This window comes from Thunnus maccoyii, chromosome 20 (assembly GCF_910596095.1).
Source record: "Thunnus maccoyii chromosome 20, fThuMac1.1, whole genome shotgun sequence".
NCBI lineage: Eukaryota > Metazoa > Chordata > Actinopteri > Scombriformes > Scombridae > Thunnus > Thunnus maccoyii.
The window spans coordinates 11,031,059-11,051,005 of record NC_056552.1 but is presented as its reverse complement, the minus strand read 5'-3'; the positions used below and the strand labels follow the sequence as shown (position 1 = coordinate 11,051,005).

Sequence of the window (19,947 nt, the reverse complement as noted above, 5' to 3'; positions counted from 1 at the left end):
GGTGACATATGGTACTGTACCTGTGCGAATATCATGGCTGATTCCCTCCACAGAGACGATGGCGTTTGCTATTCCGCGGCCTTGCAGATCCCTCACTACACCTTTGATCCCACGATGCACCTGCATATGAAAAGCATGACCCATGCAATAATGTGAAAAATCCTGCCTGAAGTTTACCCCATCAGCATCTACTGCATATTTTAATACATTGTATATTCCATGATGTGATGATATGATGCATAATGTATGATATTCAGTTTAACAGAACTTTTAAGTGTGTTGTAATATCTTCCTTCTACCATCAATATTTAAAGAAGGTACATCCGAACATCGGGCCACATCCTCTGAAGTCAACATTTCTAAACTGAATACATCATAACAGGCTGACAAGCTTGTCAAAACTTAAAGTCTTCTCAAAGTGAGGCTGGATGTGCAGCCTTATTTTGCCTAAATTTGGAGGGCACAACCTTTGCAGCCCTCAGTATCCCATAATCCACACCCAGGATTCAGGAAAGTCTTTCTGTTGTCAACAATTACTGGTAAATATAAAATAAAATAGATAGTACATGTATCATTTTGTATTTTTATCTATTTGTATTATCAGCCAGGATTTGGTGTTAATCACAAGGGGTTATAGAAGAATGGAAATTATATAGACATATTTGCTATTAAACTGATACACATTTTGCCAGGTGTCCATCATGTTTTGAAGTAAATCTTTTTTAAAAATCAGCTCAGGTGTCATTGAACATCTACCACTCAATTTCTCTGCACTATGAGGGCTCAAATTTGAGTTCACAAGATAACTAGGAGCACCTGAATGCACCATTAGTTTTGATTTTGTGGGGTCAGACTATCTCAAATTTGGGAAGGTGCTCAAGTTCAGCTTGGCCTTTAGTTTTTTTCTTTCACAGGATGCCTGAATTAAGTTGTAGCCAATAATTGCTTCAAGACAATTTCCTATTGGCTTTTACTGCAAATGTTAAGAAGTCTATTTAAATGTTTCACAGTTAAAATTCCTCAGTTAGAACACTTTTAAGTAAATACCGAAGTCAAAAGAACAACAGGAACAAATTAAGAGTCAAATAGGAACTAATATATTCCTATAATAGAAAAAAAGCATGTGTTTATGTGTCTTGTCTGCACGGCATGGGTTGTCTCGTTTGTTTGTGTGAGTTGCGGGGGCTGCTTTGCTTTTGTACCTGCTCCATGAAGACAAGAAGAGACTCGCGATTGTTCTCCCACTCTTCAGGCAGTTCACTCTCATGAGGGAATTTGTCACAGCCCACATACATCGACAACTCAAAGCAGTTGGTGTGCAAATAGCTGAAATCATTCATACCTGCCAAGAAAGAGAGACATACTGTATCTGTAGGCCAGCATCGACTCAGGTTAGCATTTTGCCCAAACATCTGTGGCAATAATTGAGAGTGAAATGGAAATTGAAGCGCTTCCACTTTTGCCTTTTTTTTTTTTTTTTATTTGTTTGCTTTTGAATTCTAACAAGATGCTTCAAGCTAAAACCTAGAAGCTTTGAAAGAGCCAAAGGGGTTTAACTCTGAATATGCAGATGTGCTCACGGGTGCTAAACAAAGCTAAAGCTCAAAGGCTCAGAGCTGAGAAATCCTGCATAAGACAGTGTCAGGATCAGCGAGAAAACACTCGGGCAGCTATGGACACTAACTGCCAGCCGCTGTGTGCCAGGACGCCCCGTTGATGGTGCCATCCTCCTTGGCAAAGTCTTCTGTGTGGCAGACCCTTCGGTTGGCATCAGTCATCAGGCGGTGGGTGGAGGCGTACGAGAAGGCCAGCCAACGGAAGACGTGGTCATCCGGGGTGGGCGTCGGCTCCCTGGTCACCCCTTGGGAGCGAGTTTTGTCGTACGGGAAGGTCACCACCAGCTCCCCTCCCTGGATGTTACTGCCCAGTACAAAGGGCATCTTCTCCATCCATGTTATCAGAGCCCGCGTCTCCATGGCAACCTACAGTAGGGGGCACAGGAGAGGGGAGTATAATGTAATTCATGCAATCACCTCAGTAGCGGGATTGCTAAATTAACTCATGCTGAAAACACTTTCACTGCAATATGCTCTTAAGAGATATCTAAAGGGCTGTTCACACATTCCCATGCTGTAAACTAATTTCACTACTATTTATTCTAGAAATTTTCAATAAGAGGCAGCAAGCCACCTATCATCCAGTGACTTGTATTTGCATGTTACAATCAGGAAATTGATAAAAGTTGCCCCTTATAATTAAACCAGACCTCCTATCTCTGAGCACTGGTTGGGCCAGTCAGTGAGGCGAGCGAGGACAGTTTTCACAGCTTCCTGAGCACAGATGGGGATCCCAACTCTGCAGCTGCAGCAGCTATTCTGGAGGCTCTGTGTGACTCACTCGTGGCTTGCAGTAACGTCAAAACACTGGTGAGGATGAGCTTTTTATAGATCACTGGGTATATTTTAGCTCTCAGCCTCTTCGTCACAAATAGCAAATGCATCCGCTCCTCCCAAAATAGACAGTGCTGATACGCCCACGAGGCTGTTTTACCCTTTTGAAGAGACGGATGGAAGAAAGATGCAGCATATGGTAGATCAAATTTGATGCTGTAAGCAGTGAAAACTGTGAGTAGGACTTTGAAGTGATCTATAACACCAAATTCTAAGATTAAAAATGAATGCTTAAGTTTAAATGTCTCAGAAGTTGCACCATGCAGATAATAGGCACAAATGATGCACTTGTATGCAGTTACCTTTGAGGCTGCTGAAATTTGCCCATTATGTGAGTTTAAAATACAACATTGCTACCACACTGACCATTAAACAGAGTCAGTTAAGACTCACTGAGGCGTTTTTGGACTGGTACCACTCTGGTATGGGCACATGGTGGTTTAACATTTTGCGAGGGATCCATTTCTTGGCCTCAGCTTCCCACAGTATGGAGTTCAGATCAGGGAAGTTATGGTGAATGTCTATTCCATCGTTGCTCCAGCGCCCCAGAGACCAGCCACTGAGCTCTGAACCCTTGGTGAAAAGAAGAAAGAAACAAAATTTGAAGGAAATTCAGAGACAATAATAGTTATGAATGGCAACTATAGTTCTATGATTGCAAATGCTTCTAGGGGCTTTAGGTGTAAGCACAGAGTTTTCTTCATTTTATATGAGGTCCAGCAGTAGCAGCAGGTCAAGGAAAGGTGCAGAGTGGGCAGGACTTTACCTGTAGTTCATCTTGTACAGTCTCATACGTTGCATACAGTCTGAAGGAGAGTAATTATATGCACATCACGTAGATGCAAGGCTATTAGAAAGCAGCATCAATGAAAAAAGTATCTCCTACACACTTACTCCAAGCCACAAAATTTAATCAGAACAACGTACGTATGCAGGTGTTACTTCTTTCAAGGTAGTGTACAGTCTGCCATGGTTTTATATGAAGGTTAGGTGACAGCCAACTCAACCACATAGGCTATGTGCAGCTAGGGATCCCAAACAATAAAAGAGGCTAAAAGTTGCTAAAATGTGTGTAGAGATACAGAGTTGGGCATTCATTCTGAGTGGATTTAACTGATAATTAGACTGAATTATCATTCTGTTTCACTTCATTCATTCATATGAATCACTAAACAAACCGGAGTTGTAGGCAGCAATTTAGTGGTCTGGATCCAGGCTGGGGTTAGACATTACTAGTGCCCTTTCCCATTACACTGGATCATTTGATTTAGTGTAAATATCAATTACATGCTGTAGTTTAATCATTGCATCAGCTATGGCAAAATATGATTACACAGTTGTTATTTGAGGAGCTGAAAAAACTGGTTGAGAAGAAGCATTTGCTGCCCTTTTAGAGGCCTCATACTGTTGAATAAGCTCATCTTTATTAACTGTGAATATACAAGCAGTTTTCAGTTCAAAGACACATGGAAATTATGGGGCTTTTCCATAGACGTGCTGGCTTGACTTGACTTGGTTTGAATCTGTTTACTCTGCATGTCAGCACCGTGCGGCAGGGATTTTAATCTCCATTACAACAGGGCTACCCGCTTGAAGGTGTGTCTTGAACTGATGACACACTTGTCTTGAGTTGTTGATGTTTAAAAGCAGCGCCCTCTTTAGCATTGTTTACTCAAGTCCCCAGGAAGTGCGCCAGACTGTGACTAGTGGTCAAAGGAGTGGCTGTAAAACGGTGGATACAGTTTTTGAGCGTCACAACCCGTGCGCAATGATTCGTTTCACTATCACAATTGATCCATTCTGTCCAATAACATTTGGAAAGTCTAGAAGAGCCACATCATGAATAATTATATCCCATTGAAGTTAGCGGAGGGCTAAACTGGAATTTAGCCAGCTTGTCCCATCTGATGTCACCACCACCCGCTTGGAGGTGGGTTGGGTGCATTTCGACCCAACTTTGGAGATGAACCATCTTGGGTGCAACTTGGCACAACTCGGCGTGTTAAAGTGGTAATGGAAACACAAATCAATGCAGCATGGTTTGACTCGGTGCTGCCAAAATGCCAATGGAAAAAGGCTATTAGTTGTTAGGGAGTCCCATTACAAGGGCGACGCCTGCATGAAAAAGAGTGTTACGGTTCATACAATGTCCTCACACACCAGGTCACCAAATGACATGATGTCATTGGCTGTACAGAGGCCAAGCTCTATCAGACTTGCTTTTGATCTCCCTTTCTTGTCTTCATCTGTTTGTTTTATTAACACTGGGCCTTTAATCTGGCAGGCCTGCAGCTGATTTAAGAACATCCCCAACAACATGTGTTTCCGTGGTATTTTTCAGCAGAACAGGCAGCCTGTGTCCACTTGTTTCTCCACTGTTTATTTCTAGATCCCATACCTTGTTCACAAAGATACAATTTTATGTATCCCACCATATCATTCAAACCAATTTTTCCTCATGCACCTGCATCACATGAGCTCTTATCAGGAGAAGACACACCTGTCAAACAGACATGGTGCTATTTTCACCAGAGGCCAGTGCGTGATATGAGGTCACTAATGGCCGTCTTGCAGACCTACCACTTCAAAGGCTTTCTCGTACCCATCGGGGTTGACGGATGGCAAGAGATGGATTCTGGTCTCCTCCACCAGGTGACGTATGCGCTGGTTGCCAGACAGATACTCCAGACACATGAACTGCATCAGCAGGAGGAGCAGCTCTCGTCCCAGCACCTCGTTACCATGGGAACCTGCTGTGTAACGGAACTCTGGTTCACCTGGTCAAAAGGTTCGTACGAAGGGAGAGATGAGGAAAATGTAGACGGAGAGAGCCAAAAATAAATAAATAAATATGCAATCACTGCAACTAGAGCCACATGGAGGAAATCACACTGAGGAACACTGTGTGATGTCTCTAGTGTTGTTGTTATTGTACATCAAATTTGAGCAATCACATCCTGTTGCTTTAAAGCACACTGTTCCCTTAAATATACTCACCAACTTCATGCTCTCCTGGGTTATCAGAAATCTCTATGGCATACAGCTTGAGGCCACTCTGGCTCTTTCCTATGTTGTAGATCCGGGTGATGTTGGGGCACATTTCATTTACCACCTTCATTAGCTGTGGAAAGAAAGTAATAAAGCATCAGTTCTTGATTGATTATAAAAAAAAATCTAAAATATCTGACATTAGTCTGGCACATCGTATCACCCTTGGGGTTCAAATGAGTTACTTGCAGAGGTAGAAAGCAACATTTTAATTTATTCATTCACTACAATTTAGAGGTACTTTAGCCCAGATAGCATATGGAAGTGGGCCACTTTGGGCAATGATTCGGCACTGCTGGCCTTCTTCTGGCCCGGACAAAATGGATGTGAGCCAGAAATGGCCCACATGTAAAATAGCGAATATGGCCCAAATATCCCAAATCAAATGTGGGCCTTTTTTTGGAAAAGATGCGGTGCTTTCAGTTATGTGTATTCTGGATGTGGGCCATTTCTGGTTTATCTGGTTTGTTCTTCACTGACATATGGCTTGCTCGTGGCCCAGATCTGGGAAACAGGAGTGGACCGCCCATGTGCATCATTCCATGCGGTATGTGGGCCGGATGAAAGTGTTGGGTGTGGGCCGGATCTGGACCACAGCAATTTTGCTATCTGGGAAATGTTTTGCAACTTCATATTTCAAAGGAAAATACTTTTTTTATTTTATTACACCCATAACGGTAACACTTAACATAAAATTCAATAAATAGTCCCTGATTAAACTACCAGTTGATAAATCGACAAAACAGTCTAACTCAAGATTCAATTCCTTGCTTGCTCTGGTGCTTTTGACCATATCTCACAGGGTTTGCTCAGCTGTCATAGAAATGTAGATGTGTAAACTTTCCATTATTCTGAGTACTTTTATGACTTTTCTTCCGTGTTGGCTTAAAATTTGAGCTTGACAGTTCAAATAAAACAATCTGAACTTGAACTGTCAAGCTCAACATTAATGCCAACATGAACCAGCGGTCATAAAAGTGCTCATAAAAGGGATGGAAAGTTTGAATATCTACAGGGTCATTACAAGTGAGCAAACTCCCTCTGCTGAAAGCTCTGGCATGAGCGGTAAGTGGACCTTGAGTTGAGCTTGTTTTGTCTTCAAGGGCAATAATGAAATGTTACGCTCAAAGTGTATCCAGGAACTTCACCTGGATCAGCTACAAGGTAGAAATGCTGGTTAGTAATAATAAATTGATTGATTGATTGTAAAATGAATTAAATAATGAATTTAGTTCTCTGAAAAGGTCCATTCTTCTTCTTTAAAACCCTGAAAACCTATTTTCTCAATCAGCTTCTTACTATGAGCAAAGGAAAAACATTTTCTTTTCTGGCAAAGTTAAACAGTTTTTGGTATTTCAAATTTATAATTTACTGCATTTTCTGTTTTGTCTGTGCTTTTCTTATTGGATTGAGGTTGGTGGGATTAAGCTGGAAACAGTGATGTCAATCATGACTGACATCAACATCTGAATCAAATATGATGACTGTTGTGGGGTTGGTTGCCTATTTTGCCAAGCTAATGTTAACCAAATAGAAGCACATTAGATGGGTTTTTGTGTGTTAAACAATTTTTCCTCCAAACTTTAATTATGATTGTTGTACATCTAGTTACATTTATTAATATTTAATGTAATGATATCATTTTGAAAAGATTTGAAACCATGTTTTCAGGGGTTTTAAAAACATTTTTCTATCGATTCTTTCAAACCAGCATTTTTACATTGTGATTTTGTTACTTTAAGTATTGCCTTATAGCCTCAAAACTGAACAAAAATATCAAAATGTTAATAGAAATTTCAAAAACAATATTGCCAGTGCTGTGTCACAGACCTTATTTAATAACACTCTGCCAGTGAGGGGGGCTGTGTGAGAAGCAGTCACAGTAATTATGAAGACAGGCTTGTAGAGGAGCTGATTAAAATAGCAACAATCATTTACCCATATGGGTATGAGCGGAGACACACAGAAGTGCAACGGGAAATAGACTAACAAGCTGTTAAGTAAAGCAACCACATTCATTTCAAAAATCTGTTTACTCGCTCTTCCAGCTGCTGCAGCAGTCATTAGGAGTGATGGGGTTTTAATTAAGTCTGGGTTGAATCTTTACTTTTCTAACCAAGTAAATCATTAAACCAACGTCTGTTTTTATTAATAAAACAAAAGAACAAAAGTCAGTGGTAAAATTCTTGCTCTGCTCTTCCAGTTTAATAAAAGCACAGCGTTCCCTTGATAAATATACCTGGATTGTATTTACCAGAATCAATGTAGAACTTTCTGTTTTAAAGGTTGTGAGTCTTTTTACATACACAACCTGCCACTTCATCACCACTTGGAGGAATATATTTTTCATTATTGATATATAATTAACAAGGCTGGGGCAGGTAATGTATTTAAACTACTGCTGTTGTTAAATAAATGCTTCTTGGCAAGGATGTGCTGGGTTAATGCCAAGGTAATACGCCGTCCATCTACTCTGTAACAACTCTCAACTGTCCACATTCTGGCAATATCAGTATTCCCAAGGCTACAGCGTTATGATCAGCTGTGATGTCCTTGAATAATATTAGAGATATTTTTTGCACCCCTCTCATGGGGCATGTACTTTATTTGAGGAGCCACAATGGGCAATTTTTTTACTTTGAGGTTCTGGCGCCACACTATTTAAACTGCCATGGAAGAGGGAGAGATATGGTACAGGTACCTGCATGGTGAAAAGAAATGTCAAGGGTGAAAAAGCTTTAGAAGCTGAGTTTTAAAAATAGTCCCTCCTTTCTTTGTGAAGGCCTATTGAGGCTGGACACCCTGTGTGACACACATTAGCCTCAAAGACAAGAAAAAGAAAAGAAAAACAGTCCATTTAATTGACTTTGATATTCTTGGAGTAGCATTTCAAGCTGTCACAGCAGAAAAAAAGAGCCATACAGCCCAAGCATTAATTGGAATAAGTCTCAATCTGGGTCATAACAGCAGTTTAGGACACGTGTAGGACACTGTTTTGAAACGGGGAGCTGCTACATTATAGAAGATTGCGATTCACAGCACTTGTACCTTCCCAACCACTCAATCACAGTGCACACAGTGACAAATACAGCTGTCCTCCCTCTTGGTACAAATAGGCTACTGTTCATGACAAGTATATGAATAAGTAATGACACAACCCAGGAGATGCTTTATGCATTTTCATGTAGCTGGCAGCTCTCTGTTCATTTGTTGCTGTTACACACTTTGTTCTTGCAAAGGACACAACTTGTCTGGTACTGGCTCGCAGTTACTCAAGATGTTTTATTGCTTTGTGCTCTGATGTCTTTGCTGAATAAGAAATAGGAGCTGGCCTCAGTAAGTAGGCTGTTATCTCCTCGCTGTGACTCACCTGCCTCATTTCTTTATAGCTGTGATGTCTAAAGTCCAAGTCATCAGTTGTTATGACTTCATTGCGTCTGTGGTAATAATTATTTGGATCTGTGGGGAATCACAAAACATAAAGTTATCCAGAGGCTGAAGGTGGATCAGCTCCTTTAATTAGCAAGAAAGCCACAGCTCAAAGGGTCAGTTCACCTAAATCACAAGGAACCATATTTTCTCACTTATAACCTTAGTGATATCTAGCAATGTTATTAACACGTCTGCAATGACAATGCTAACATGTTTATGTTCAGGTATAATGTTAACCATGTTTTCAATCTTAGTTTAGCATCTAATTAGCATTAAACCCAAAGTACAGCTAACTACAGTCATTAGTTTTGCAGGTATTTGGTCATAAACCAAAAGATGAAAAGTTAACAATTAATCTAAAAAGGGGAACATGACTTTCTGTACAAAATATCATGGCAATCCATCCAATAGTTGTTGGGACATTTCTCTAAAAAAAAAAACCAAATATGTCAACCATGGTGACACTAGAGGAAAAGTCAAAGGATCACCCAAAGTCATTAGGATTTATCGTCTGGGAAACATGAATGCCAGTGCAAACTTTCATGTTAGTCTAGACCAAAGTGGTGGACAAAATGACCAACACTGTCATCACTAGAGCCACGCCACTACCCAGCTGTGGAATGATTTCACTGGGACAATTTCAAGTATAGCTCCAGTAAAAATTCTTTGAAAACTTCAGCACATGAAAGAAAAACTATCCACATGGCTAGATGCCACTAGAGGGAAGTGAGGTCACTTAAAAAGGCCTACTTTTTAAATTACCCATGTGGCTAAATCTTGTGTCATTTGTTTTCCACCCTCTGGTGTCAATAAATCATATGTCTGCTTTGTCCATACAAACCCGTCACCTGGCATAGGACAGCCAAGGATCTCCACTCTCATACAGATACTGCCACTGTTAAACCAAGACCGAGGGTTGACTCGAATGTATCGGGCGACCACAGGTGTTGGGAAAATGTTCCGGACCGGGATCTCCTTTTCCCTGTTGCCACTGAAGATCTACTGAGGCAAACACACATTAAGCCAGACGGTGAATAAAAACTCAAGGACAGGATGTAGATTTTTGTGAAGGTGCGCCTCAGTTGATTTCATTTATTAGTTTATTTTTCAGGGAAAATTCACACCGATGAATAGAAAAACTCTAAGCCAGAGTTAGCCTATAGAGTGCCAATTTTCATCAGTTGTCCCTAGCTGGATCATAATTTTTTATGTTACTATGTATAAAGAAGCACAGCAGAGCCATAAAAAGCAGAATATACTATATACTATTATACATAGTCCCAGTGCAGAGAATCAGATACAAAAATAATAGAGGGAGTGAAGAGAGATAAAACAATCATGTTATTTTTATAAACAGTCACCAGCCAGATGCATTCTGAAATATAATGATTAAGTTTAAAATTAGACAAGATAATAAAAATGATTATAGTTTTCAAATTTTAGTCCACATAGGCCTTTAATAAAACACATCAACACATTTGTAGAAATAAACTCTTATACAACTGTGAGTTTATTGTAAATTTTAACACCCACAGTTGGACTTCTTTTTTTGCACCTTTTGGCATTTTGAAAGAAAATCATAGCAGTCTGGTATTTGGCACAAAAGTTTGGCGAGTGGGTGAGCGGGAAGCTTGTTGCGGAGACTAAATTACTGTAGGGACATTATCTCCCACATCGATGACATCACCAGACGATGGAGTGCACAGTTACACCAAAATTTAATTAGGGGGGATGTGAACCACAGTGGGGAGCACTGAGGATATGATTTTCCTTAAAAATATCAACATAATCAGATTTGCATGTTCATTGATAATTGTGATATCATTATTAATTTTTTTAGAGCTGAAAACACTGATGCTATAGTTAGTCGTCAAAGTCTTGCTATGTTTGGTTTCGCTCTATTCAATTACATCAAATGCACTTGCAGAAAAGGGACACAACTCTGACAATGATCTGGGATGAGGTTCTCATCTGCTCGAGGATGATCAGTATTTACTATTGCCTCTCAGCTCATTAAGCTTGGAAATAAGCAGAGATCTAAATCTTCCCTTGTAGTTGCTCTCAAGCAAGAATTCATTTTTCTATTTGGTTCTAGTTTTTCAGGTACACACAAAATAAGACTCCTGATAAATTCGTTTACAGAGAGAAAGAATGATAATGTTAAAGCTCTAAAGGAGTCTTAACATTGTGACAATAATGTTCTATTTTGTGGATATTCGTCAGGAGACACTTGGTTTGAATATATGTTACTTTAAAAGTCATGTCTGTGACTCACCAAGTCTTCTGAGCCGTTTTTCAGTGTTATCCAGGTATGACTGTCGTTGCTCACCATGACCTTGTACGAGGTCACCCAATCACTCCTGTTAACATTATGAAAGAAAAGTCAGGGGGATGAGAGGAAGAAAAGAAATATCCTGTCAGGATGGATTCAATGCAAATGCAGCTCTGAGGTGACCGTGAAGAAGTCGCTCAGCACACACCCAGACACGCTTTCATTCCCACCGGGTTAAAGTCCATTTAAAAACAGGAAAACCGGAGAGGAGGTCAGAGAATTTATCTTAGAGATGTCACTTGAGCATTTTTATCACTTACAGTTTTGGAATGTGAGGAAAAGTGAAAATTTTCATGCAGATGGTTTTCATTTTGGTATTCCAGGAAATGTTGGCCTCATAATCAGACTGAGATGACTGATTTTTTGTTTTCTATTATTCATTAATTCATTCATTCATCATTTGAATACTTTTGAAATATATCTTACACTGCATTAGCACGCAACAATCAGGGCCATATCTACCATTGAGGATATTAAAGGATAGGTTCACAATTTTTCAAGTCTCTCTTAAAACAACAGTCAGGTGCCCATATGAACGTGAAAACTGATTTTGCTTGCTGTAATCATTCATCCTGTTCATAATGACCAGAAGATCCCCTCCAAATGCGCTTAAAGTGTAAGTGATAGGGGACAAAAGCTACAGTCCTTGTTTTGAGCAAAAATGTATTTAAAAGTTTAGATAATGCGAGGCTTCAGCAGCCTGAGTTAGTCACATAAAGTGGATATCTTCCACAGCTACAGTCTTTTTGTAAAAAAAAAATTCTCTCTCTGTGTCTCAACGGAAAGCGTTTTCCTGTTCAGCTGCAGTGAAAGGATTATAACAAAAAGAGGGAATTTGGCAAATTAACCTTAACTAAACTTTTGCATGGAAGGAGGACTGCGGATTTTGCCCTAAAAGTGCATAATGAGGGGATCCTTTAATGCCCAGTATGAACAGGAAGAATGATTACAGCAAGAAAAACATGTGTCAGTGTTCATTTGGGTCCAGTTATATTGTCCCAATATACTTTATAGAAAATATATTGAACATTTAACTGAGTAAACCAAATATGACAAACCAAATAGTATGAAAATTTTAGAGGCTTTGGCACAAAATTATTCACTTGGCATTTCTATGATCCTGGCTATGGACAAAAGTCTGCTTTAAGATTTTTTATATGCATGGGTATAAATGGCAGTCAAGAACAGAAAAAAACAAACATCTGAAAGTCTAAAAAAGTATATAATGCATTTGAAAATGGTCAACAACACACACTGCACGGAGAGGTAAAACATCAAATAGTGAAATGTTTTTATGTCCATCTGTAAAAAGAATTCATTCAAGATGTCCCACAGTGCCAGCAGAGCTCTACCCAGTATGTGCAGTATGTAGGTTGGAGGTTGGAGGTGACTCCCATGCGTTTGGATAAAGACATCAGTGCTTAGCTGGTCCAGCCTGCTAAGAATTCCCAGTTCTGCTAATTAAAGCGCTGTTACAGACAGAAGCCCCTGAGCTGGCACTGCAGACAGCTACATGCCCGACAGAGCTAATTGCGGAGAAATTCTGTCTCAGGCATTGGGGTCTTCTGCGCCCTTAGATTGTGCTGGCATGGAAGGAAAATTACAAACACTGCCTGATAAAGTATCTCCCCATGCTCTCTAACTACACAGCAGTTTCTAGAAGTCTATTCCACCCTTTCCAATTAAGAAGTACAAAGGCTAAAAGTTGTCAAATATTATTACAGAGCAAAAGTCAGAGTAGGTAGATTGTAGGGAAAAATGTGAACACCAGCAATTATTGGTTTTCTTTGTGAAGAATGGACCAACTTAAACGCAAATAAAACTTTTCCCTTCAGTTCATCACTTTATTGTTGTCAAAAATTCTTTTAAAGGGTTCTATTTTTCTTTTATATCACCGTCTCCACTTTCTAATAATAAGGCATACAAAGGTGTTTATAACTTGTAACTAATGGCTCCATATTGGTTCATTACCTAAAATGAATAATTTGTGCATATGTAACCACTTACATGTACCCCTCACACTCTCATTATGGACTTCTTGGATTTAATATTTTGATCCTGGACTGAGATATGTGGATATACTTTGGGTTTTGGCTGTTAAACACGACGTGTTATTATTGAGATCCTTTGAACTTATTTTACCGTATAACGCACGGTTACGCCATAAAAACTTTGATGATACTGCAGATGTCATCCAGTTCATAAAAACTCAGCCTCAGGGTTAAGGAGAGCTTTATAACTGTCTTCTTCATCTTCTTCTTCAAATTTCCGGCTGAATGAATGTGCCGAGCCAAAGTCGTTTGCTGCCCTCTACAACAGTGGTAGATGCAAAATATGTATATATTAAATATGATATTAACTATCTAATAATTTCTAAGCAAAAAAGCAAAAACTATGCATTTCAGAGCACAAATTAGTTTTTTATGTGTCTCCATGACACCCCCCGGGCTCACCAGATATAAGCCATTTGTATGAAAAAACATTTAGATTGACAAGTTGTGAAAAACGCATCAATGTTTTCATCCCTACATTTTTAGTGTGCGTCAGTCCGCCATTTAGCTGTTTTTCTTTCTGCTGTGTCACGGTCGCAGGTCGTCATTTGTCATTTTTGACTGACTGCCAAGCTTCAAGTTGTCCTTATTAACAGATTATCACAGATTTTTAGAGCATGAGTAAATCATTTTTACTAACATGAACAAAGCCAGTAATCCCAGATTATAAACCCTTAATAAAGTATGCCTTATTCAAAAATGCTACCCCAAAGCCCTTACCAAAACAAAATTCAGGCTACAAGGCTACAGTGAGGAGGAGTTTACTATATTGTTCCCTCACACTATGATAGATCACAGGTCTGGCATAACATAGAATCCAATCTTGTTTAAAAATGTGGGCAGAATAATTCAATGTGAAGTACTACTGCACGACTACAGGTATTTTTTCCGTAACAAAACACACACCTAATCCTTTGTGAGCTCAGGGGTTTATCAGCCTTGCTGAATCCAGTATGTACTGTATGTGTTTGTGTGTGTATGTGAGCATGAACGTCAGTATATCAGAGTGGTGCTATTCTACAATTACATATTCCAAAGTGGATTTTAACAATACTTTTACAGCAGTGCCAAAACAGTTTAAACTCTGGTGATGCGTAGGTGAGCTCTAAATTTGGAGGAAATATTTTTAAGAATCTCTGGATAAACAAAAAGGACCCAGCAGACTGGAGAGCTGAGACAGTGGGCGGCAAGATGATACCCGTTCCTTTGTACTTGGAAGTTCAGTACATAAGATGCCATGGAGACCTGATGGTACTGTAATTCATCTCTTAACAAGCTTTACAGCACACAGCTAGATGACTCATCCTATATTGTGCTCAGTAAACAGTTCAAAAAATAATCCATAATCTTTATATATCCATCTTTTTCCCATCATCTATGTGTGATGAATAAGTGTACGGTGCGGTAGAGTCCGTTTTCTCCAGTGTTATTTTTATAATGTAGTGACCTTATAAGAGAGATGAAAGAACGAGGCTGCACTCTAATCAATCAAACTCATAAATCCTTAATCCCAAAGTGAGGGGGATCAGAAAAGACTTGTGAAAAGGGCCAAACACCAGTGAAGGTTCGGCAGCATGTGGATGAGATTAAAAAAAAAAGGAGGAAAAAAGCTTGTTTTGTTTATGTTTGTGAAGTCAAATTTTCCAGTTGTGTTTGAAGAAAAATCCAAGAGTCTCAAGTTTAGACTTCTTGAGCAATTATTGCTGTCTGTCCAGTTTTCATTTCCTGCAGTCATTTTGAAACTCATGCCATATGTAATTAGATTTTTGGCTATTTAGTTTGTTTCAGTTTTTGTTACAGACTGAAAGGATGAATTATAATAACCTGTGATCTTCTGACCTCTCAGCTGGCTCCATCATCTGGTCAAAACAAAATTTTGTCCAATATTTTTGGTTTATCCAGCTGTATTTTATGTTTAATGCTGATTAGCAAATGTTGACATGCTAGCTCACCAAACTAAGATGGTGAACGTGGTCATTATACTTGCTTAACGTCAGCATGTCAGCATTGCCATTGTTAACATGTTGCCATGCTGGCGTTAGCATTATGCTAAAAGTACTGCTGTGCACGAGTACATGTCACTAATGTAAAAACAGAGATGTAGCAATGAAGGAAATAAAGCAAAAAACTTTTCAGGGACTATTTCCTGGTGGAGAGTTATTTTTTCCTTGCAGAGTGTATAAGCACTCTCATCTTTTCCTCTTATATTTTATATTTATTTTATCTTTTATCCTTCTCTTACATGGACTAGTTTGGAAATAAAGTGAAATGTACTGTATAATGTGAACTTTTGCACAACAATGTTTGATAAATCTTAAAGAGCAATTCATAATAAATGTGTTGGAGGATGTAGTTCAGTGGAAGTTGTTTTCATGTTCTAATGTCTACAAACATTTTAAACCAACCTTCTTAAAGACACCACCAGGATTTAAGGCAACTTAGAAAACTGGTGCAAAACCCATTCTCCCACGATTATGCTTCAAAGTTAACTTGGGCAAGAAAATTCTCATCCTCACTGTGCAACCATCTGCAACTCTCCATGCATGTCTGCAGGGTTCCTACTCACGACCAGAGGGAGCTCCTGCCTTGTGTGACGACCCCTGTGAACTTCGTCAGCCTCCTGGCATCCACCTCGAACCACTGCAGCGGGTCATCTCTCCCGGCACACCAGGCCCCATCATAGAGGTCATCTTCATAAAGGCCAGCCTGCAGGCCAGAAACAGTCGGGTGGAGCAGGATTTTATTCCAGATGTACATGTTGACACGCACACACACTGTCTGTGTATAGTACAACACAACTGTCTGCTGTGCTTCTTTTTGTTACAAATAAAGGCTTCCATTTAAGTGAACCGTGAAATATGCTTAAGTTAACAAGGCTTAGATCATGGCAATCTAAAAATCCAGTGCAGCTGAGTTACAGGAATGAAGGCAGGACACATCTGTGAGACACGTCCGCATGTTAAAAACACTGTCTAGCCTTTCCCAGCATTCCTGAATTTTCGGCAATAGTTTGAACGTATGTTTTACTGATGAAAGATGAGGAAACAGATGAGCATTTTCTTGATGCTGACCTGGTGCAACAGCTGAAAATGTTAAACAAATTTTAATGCATTAAATGCTACTTTATTCATAAAGCCTATACAAATTGTTGGCTCAGAGCGAAATGTGTGAACAGTTGCACACATGTTGACATGCCTCATTGCTTATTTTCTCCATCCAAACTTTAACATTATGATGACTTACTGTACTGCACATGCTGAGTGCATAATATCACTGCCTCTGTATTAAGTTTCTTTGAGGTACGCCACTCTTCATATGCCTCAATACCTAGCCACTAATCATTTAAACTTAGAAGAATGGGAACTGACAACATTTAAATATTCTCACTTCAAAGACAGAGATGATATGAAACAGTCATGTACTGTATGTTTAATTATATTAGTTAATATTATTGTCTTGTCTTTAATCAATTGTACATCATTTGACTTACAACATGTAACTTTAAATGTGTTTGGTATTGGTTGGGGCTTTCCAAGATTTAGACTCCACTGAATGTGTTTCTGGTGGAAATGTATTTAAAAGTGTTTTTTATTGAAAAAGTTAATGAATTAGATTTAGCCTTGTATATATAAAGAGTCCTCAAAGGAAATCTGGATTTCTGGAACAATGTGACTAAGGTTGAAATTATAGTTCTGCAAAGATACATGTGGGTCGCACATGCTCGTAAATGAGTTGACCCACATATCTAACAAATCTTAATCATCAGTCGCGCGGCTCTGTGCGTCAAACAAGTTGACTGGTTGATCCGACTTCCTGTTGTGATGCGTGTTTGAGGCAGAAAGAAAGAAAAATACCTTCACATTCGAACAAGTATAAAACAAAATGGCAGCACAAACATCTCTAAAGTGATACCAGTGCTTATTTGTGTGCAGCTAAGAGAAATGTGTTCCAGCTACTGTATAAGAAGTGTTCTGCGGCCTTGAAACCAAATTCCTAAAGCAAAAGTGCATGTTAACTGTTGGACGAGATTTGCAAATAATTACCTCAGCCAAAGAGGTTCTGTTTTATGTCCCATTTGTTTATCAGTTATTAGGAAATCTCAGATATTTGTGAATAGATTTTAATGGAACATCTAAGAGGGTTTGGCCATGAAAACCAAGATTTGGTGCCAATCCAGATCCAGGTGCAGACCCATGGACTTCTTTATTTTGGATCACTTTTGCTACTTTGTGATGCTTACTTGAATGAAAAAAAAATCTGGTAGATGTCACTGTATATATTTTGATGCAGGATATGGATACAGTTTCTAAACCTTTTCTGCTGCGATAATAACTAATTTAGAAGATATGTGTTCTTTCAGTTCTTAGTAGTATTAATGTTGTTCATCTAATCTTACTAAAGCTACATGAGATTGAAACATCAACATTAAGTGCTGGTGCATTTCTAAAAGTTTCCTGCCAATATGCAAAGTCCTCCAGTATCAATAGAAAGTTAAATTCATCCCAGTACTGTTGGTGTCTGGAATCTAAACAAACTGCAGCAGCTACAAAAGTGGAAATAAACCAAGTTCACTGGCCACTGGCCCGATTCAACAGGCAACATCTGCTTTCTATGTGTTTCTCCTGATTTACAGATAATTGTTCTCTAGAATGGACACCAACTCTGTCCCTCTATGATCCCTGACAGACACTCACAGACACAGTGGTGCACACACACCGAACAACAAATCTTTTGTGGGTTTCCTGAAACACAATGCCTCACTGTCTTGAGTAAATTAGGAGCATGTGTGTGTGTGTTTCATTAATTGTGAAGTTGGATTCGGGGTAGTGCAGCCTGCAGAAGATGAAGCTCGCTGCAGAATGTATGCAGGCTAATACCCTCAAAGGACAGCTTGCACTAACAGGAAATACCTCTTCTCCCAGATGCCAATCCTTTTTATTAGGTTTGGGGATGTGCCCCTGGTTTGATGGCAACACTATTACATTGTCTGTTGAATTAGTTTTGCAGTATTAAAATATGCTGCAAGCAGAAACAGAATGATAATGTCATTTAACTGAGCAGAAGCCAGTTATCACGGCGGACATCTTTCTATGCAGCTTAAATATGAACTTGAAGTGATCCTGAAATTAAAAGATACTATCTCTCAATCATATTTCTTTTGTACTGCTGCCATGTGGAAGAATGAATCCACAAAGCATGAAAGCTTCCAGTGGAGGTGAGATTGCCCAGGGTATAATGCGAGCCCCAACTTTTCTAGTAAGCTTGCCCAAGCCACGCCGACACTTCACATTCCAGTCTTACCTGAATGTTAAGACGACCTCTGTGTGCACCGAGGCCGTAGCGTTTCGTAGTTGAGGCGTGAAGCTGAAAATCATCGATCTTCAATGTCTCCAGTCCCATGGGAGGGCAATCTAGGTAATGAGAATGACAAATTGGCTTATGATGGCAATGCTACTGTGTGTATCATGTGTTGCATAGCTACAGGAGCGTTGTTCTCTACGTAGTGTAGCTCCTGAGTCAGGGAGCATGCAGTTGTTAATAGCTTGACTCAACAGTAATGAGCAATTTACAGTAGACTTTGCGCTGTGAGCTTTGCAAATGTGTGAAACAAACAAGAGAGCAGCTGCACTGTGTGTTTGTAACAGAGAAGATCTAATAATAGATGCTCTATACAGAAAACCTAATGTAGTCAACATGCAGTGAATTGTAAACAGTTTCATTCTGATAATGTGAAATGACCAAATTAAAGCCGAATGTGACTGCTATGATAGTGGCCATTATCAGCGTTGATGTTTCTTCCTCCTGCTTCCCAACACAATAACTCAAGATGGAAACTCTCTCATATTGCAAGTCTCCTTTGTAGCTAAAATGATCGCCTGCCGTGCCCCCATCATATTTTGAAAGGAGCGAAGTAAAGACAAGTTCATGTGTGTAAACACGGAAAATGAAACTACAAAAGGTGAACCTGCACGAATGAAATGGATTTGAACAGTGTGATAGAGACTTTGATGTCAAAACTGCTATGAATTTCAAAACGTGTCAAGTTTCACGGATGATTAATGACTGTACACTATGAATATTTCCTTTTTGTAATTTTTGAAACGCACACCTATCAAAGTCATCTAACTGCACCCTTAATGCATGATTAAATTATAGGAATGACAATAGCAATATCATTATCCTGACAGGGAGAAAATGGGAAATTGCAAAATGGGCTATGGCTGTAAATCTGTCAAGCATGATTACAGGTTTTTGTAACACAGATATACTAAAGTGGGATCAAATGAAGCTCTTTCAGTATCAGATCTATTTTGCTGAGGTTTTTCAAGTTGTCATTGGAGAATGGACTTCACGTATGATGCAGATTTGGATTTTGTTTTCAGATGCTATGAATTTCCAGATAGTAGAATTAGAAAATAGGAAGTTTGGATTACTAACAGATTTATTTGCATAATACCAATCACCTACATTTACCATGCTGACTGTATGCTCAAACTCTGGTATCCACATTGGACTGAAACAATTCTAGTGCTAGTCCTATCACCAGTTATTGGATAAGGTAACAAATATGTCAGAACCAGAAAAGGTTGTGTCATCCTTCGGGACCTTTTTCACAATATCCAGATATTCATGT

At 39.3% G+C, this 19,947-nt stretch overlaps 1 protein-coding gene across 3 annotated transcripts in view; it reads right to left on the bottom strand.

Moving 5' to 3' along the window:
- Positions 1–19,947, bottom strand: part of cpxm2 (carboxypeptidase X (M14 family), member 2) — a 39,574-nt gene that overhangs the window by 4,316 nt on the left and 15,311 nt on the right. For all 3 annotated transcript variants that reach the window (XM_042396275.1, XM_042396276.1, XM_042396277.1), the window contains 11 exons: positions 18,615–18,724; positions 15,880–16,019; positions 11,206–11,290; positions 9,779–9,929; positions 8,869–8,957; positions 5,448–5,571; positions 5,031–5,227; positions 2,844–3,023; positions 1,685–1,982; positions 1,203–1,342; positions 21–120 (listed from right to left, as the gene is read on the bottom strand). In XM_042396275.1, the coding sequence (XP_042252209.1) occupies positions 21–120; positions 1,203–1,342; positions 1,685–1,982; positions 2,844–3,023; positions 5,031–5,227; positions 5,448–5,571; positions 8,869–8,957; positions 9,779–9,929; positions 11,206–11,290; positions 15,880–16,019; positions 18,615–18,724 (1,614 nt within the window). The remainder of the gene's footprint in view (positions 1–20; positions 121–1,202; positions 1,343–1,684; positions 1,983–2,843; positions 3,024–5,030; positions 5,228–5,447; positions 5,572–8,868; positions 8,958–9,778; positions 9,930–11,205; positions 11,291–15,879; positions 16,020–18,614; positions 18,725–19,947) is intronic.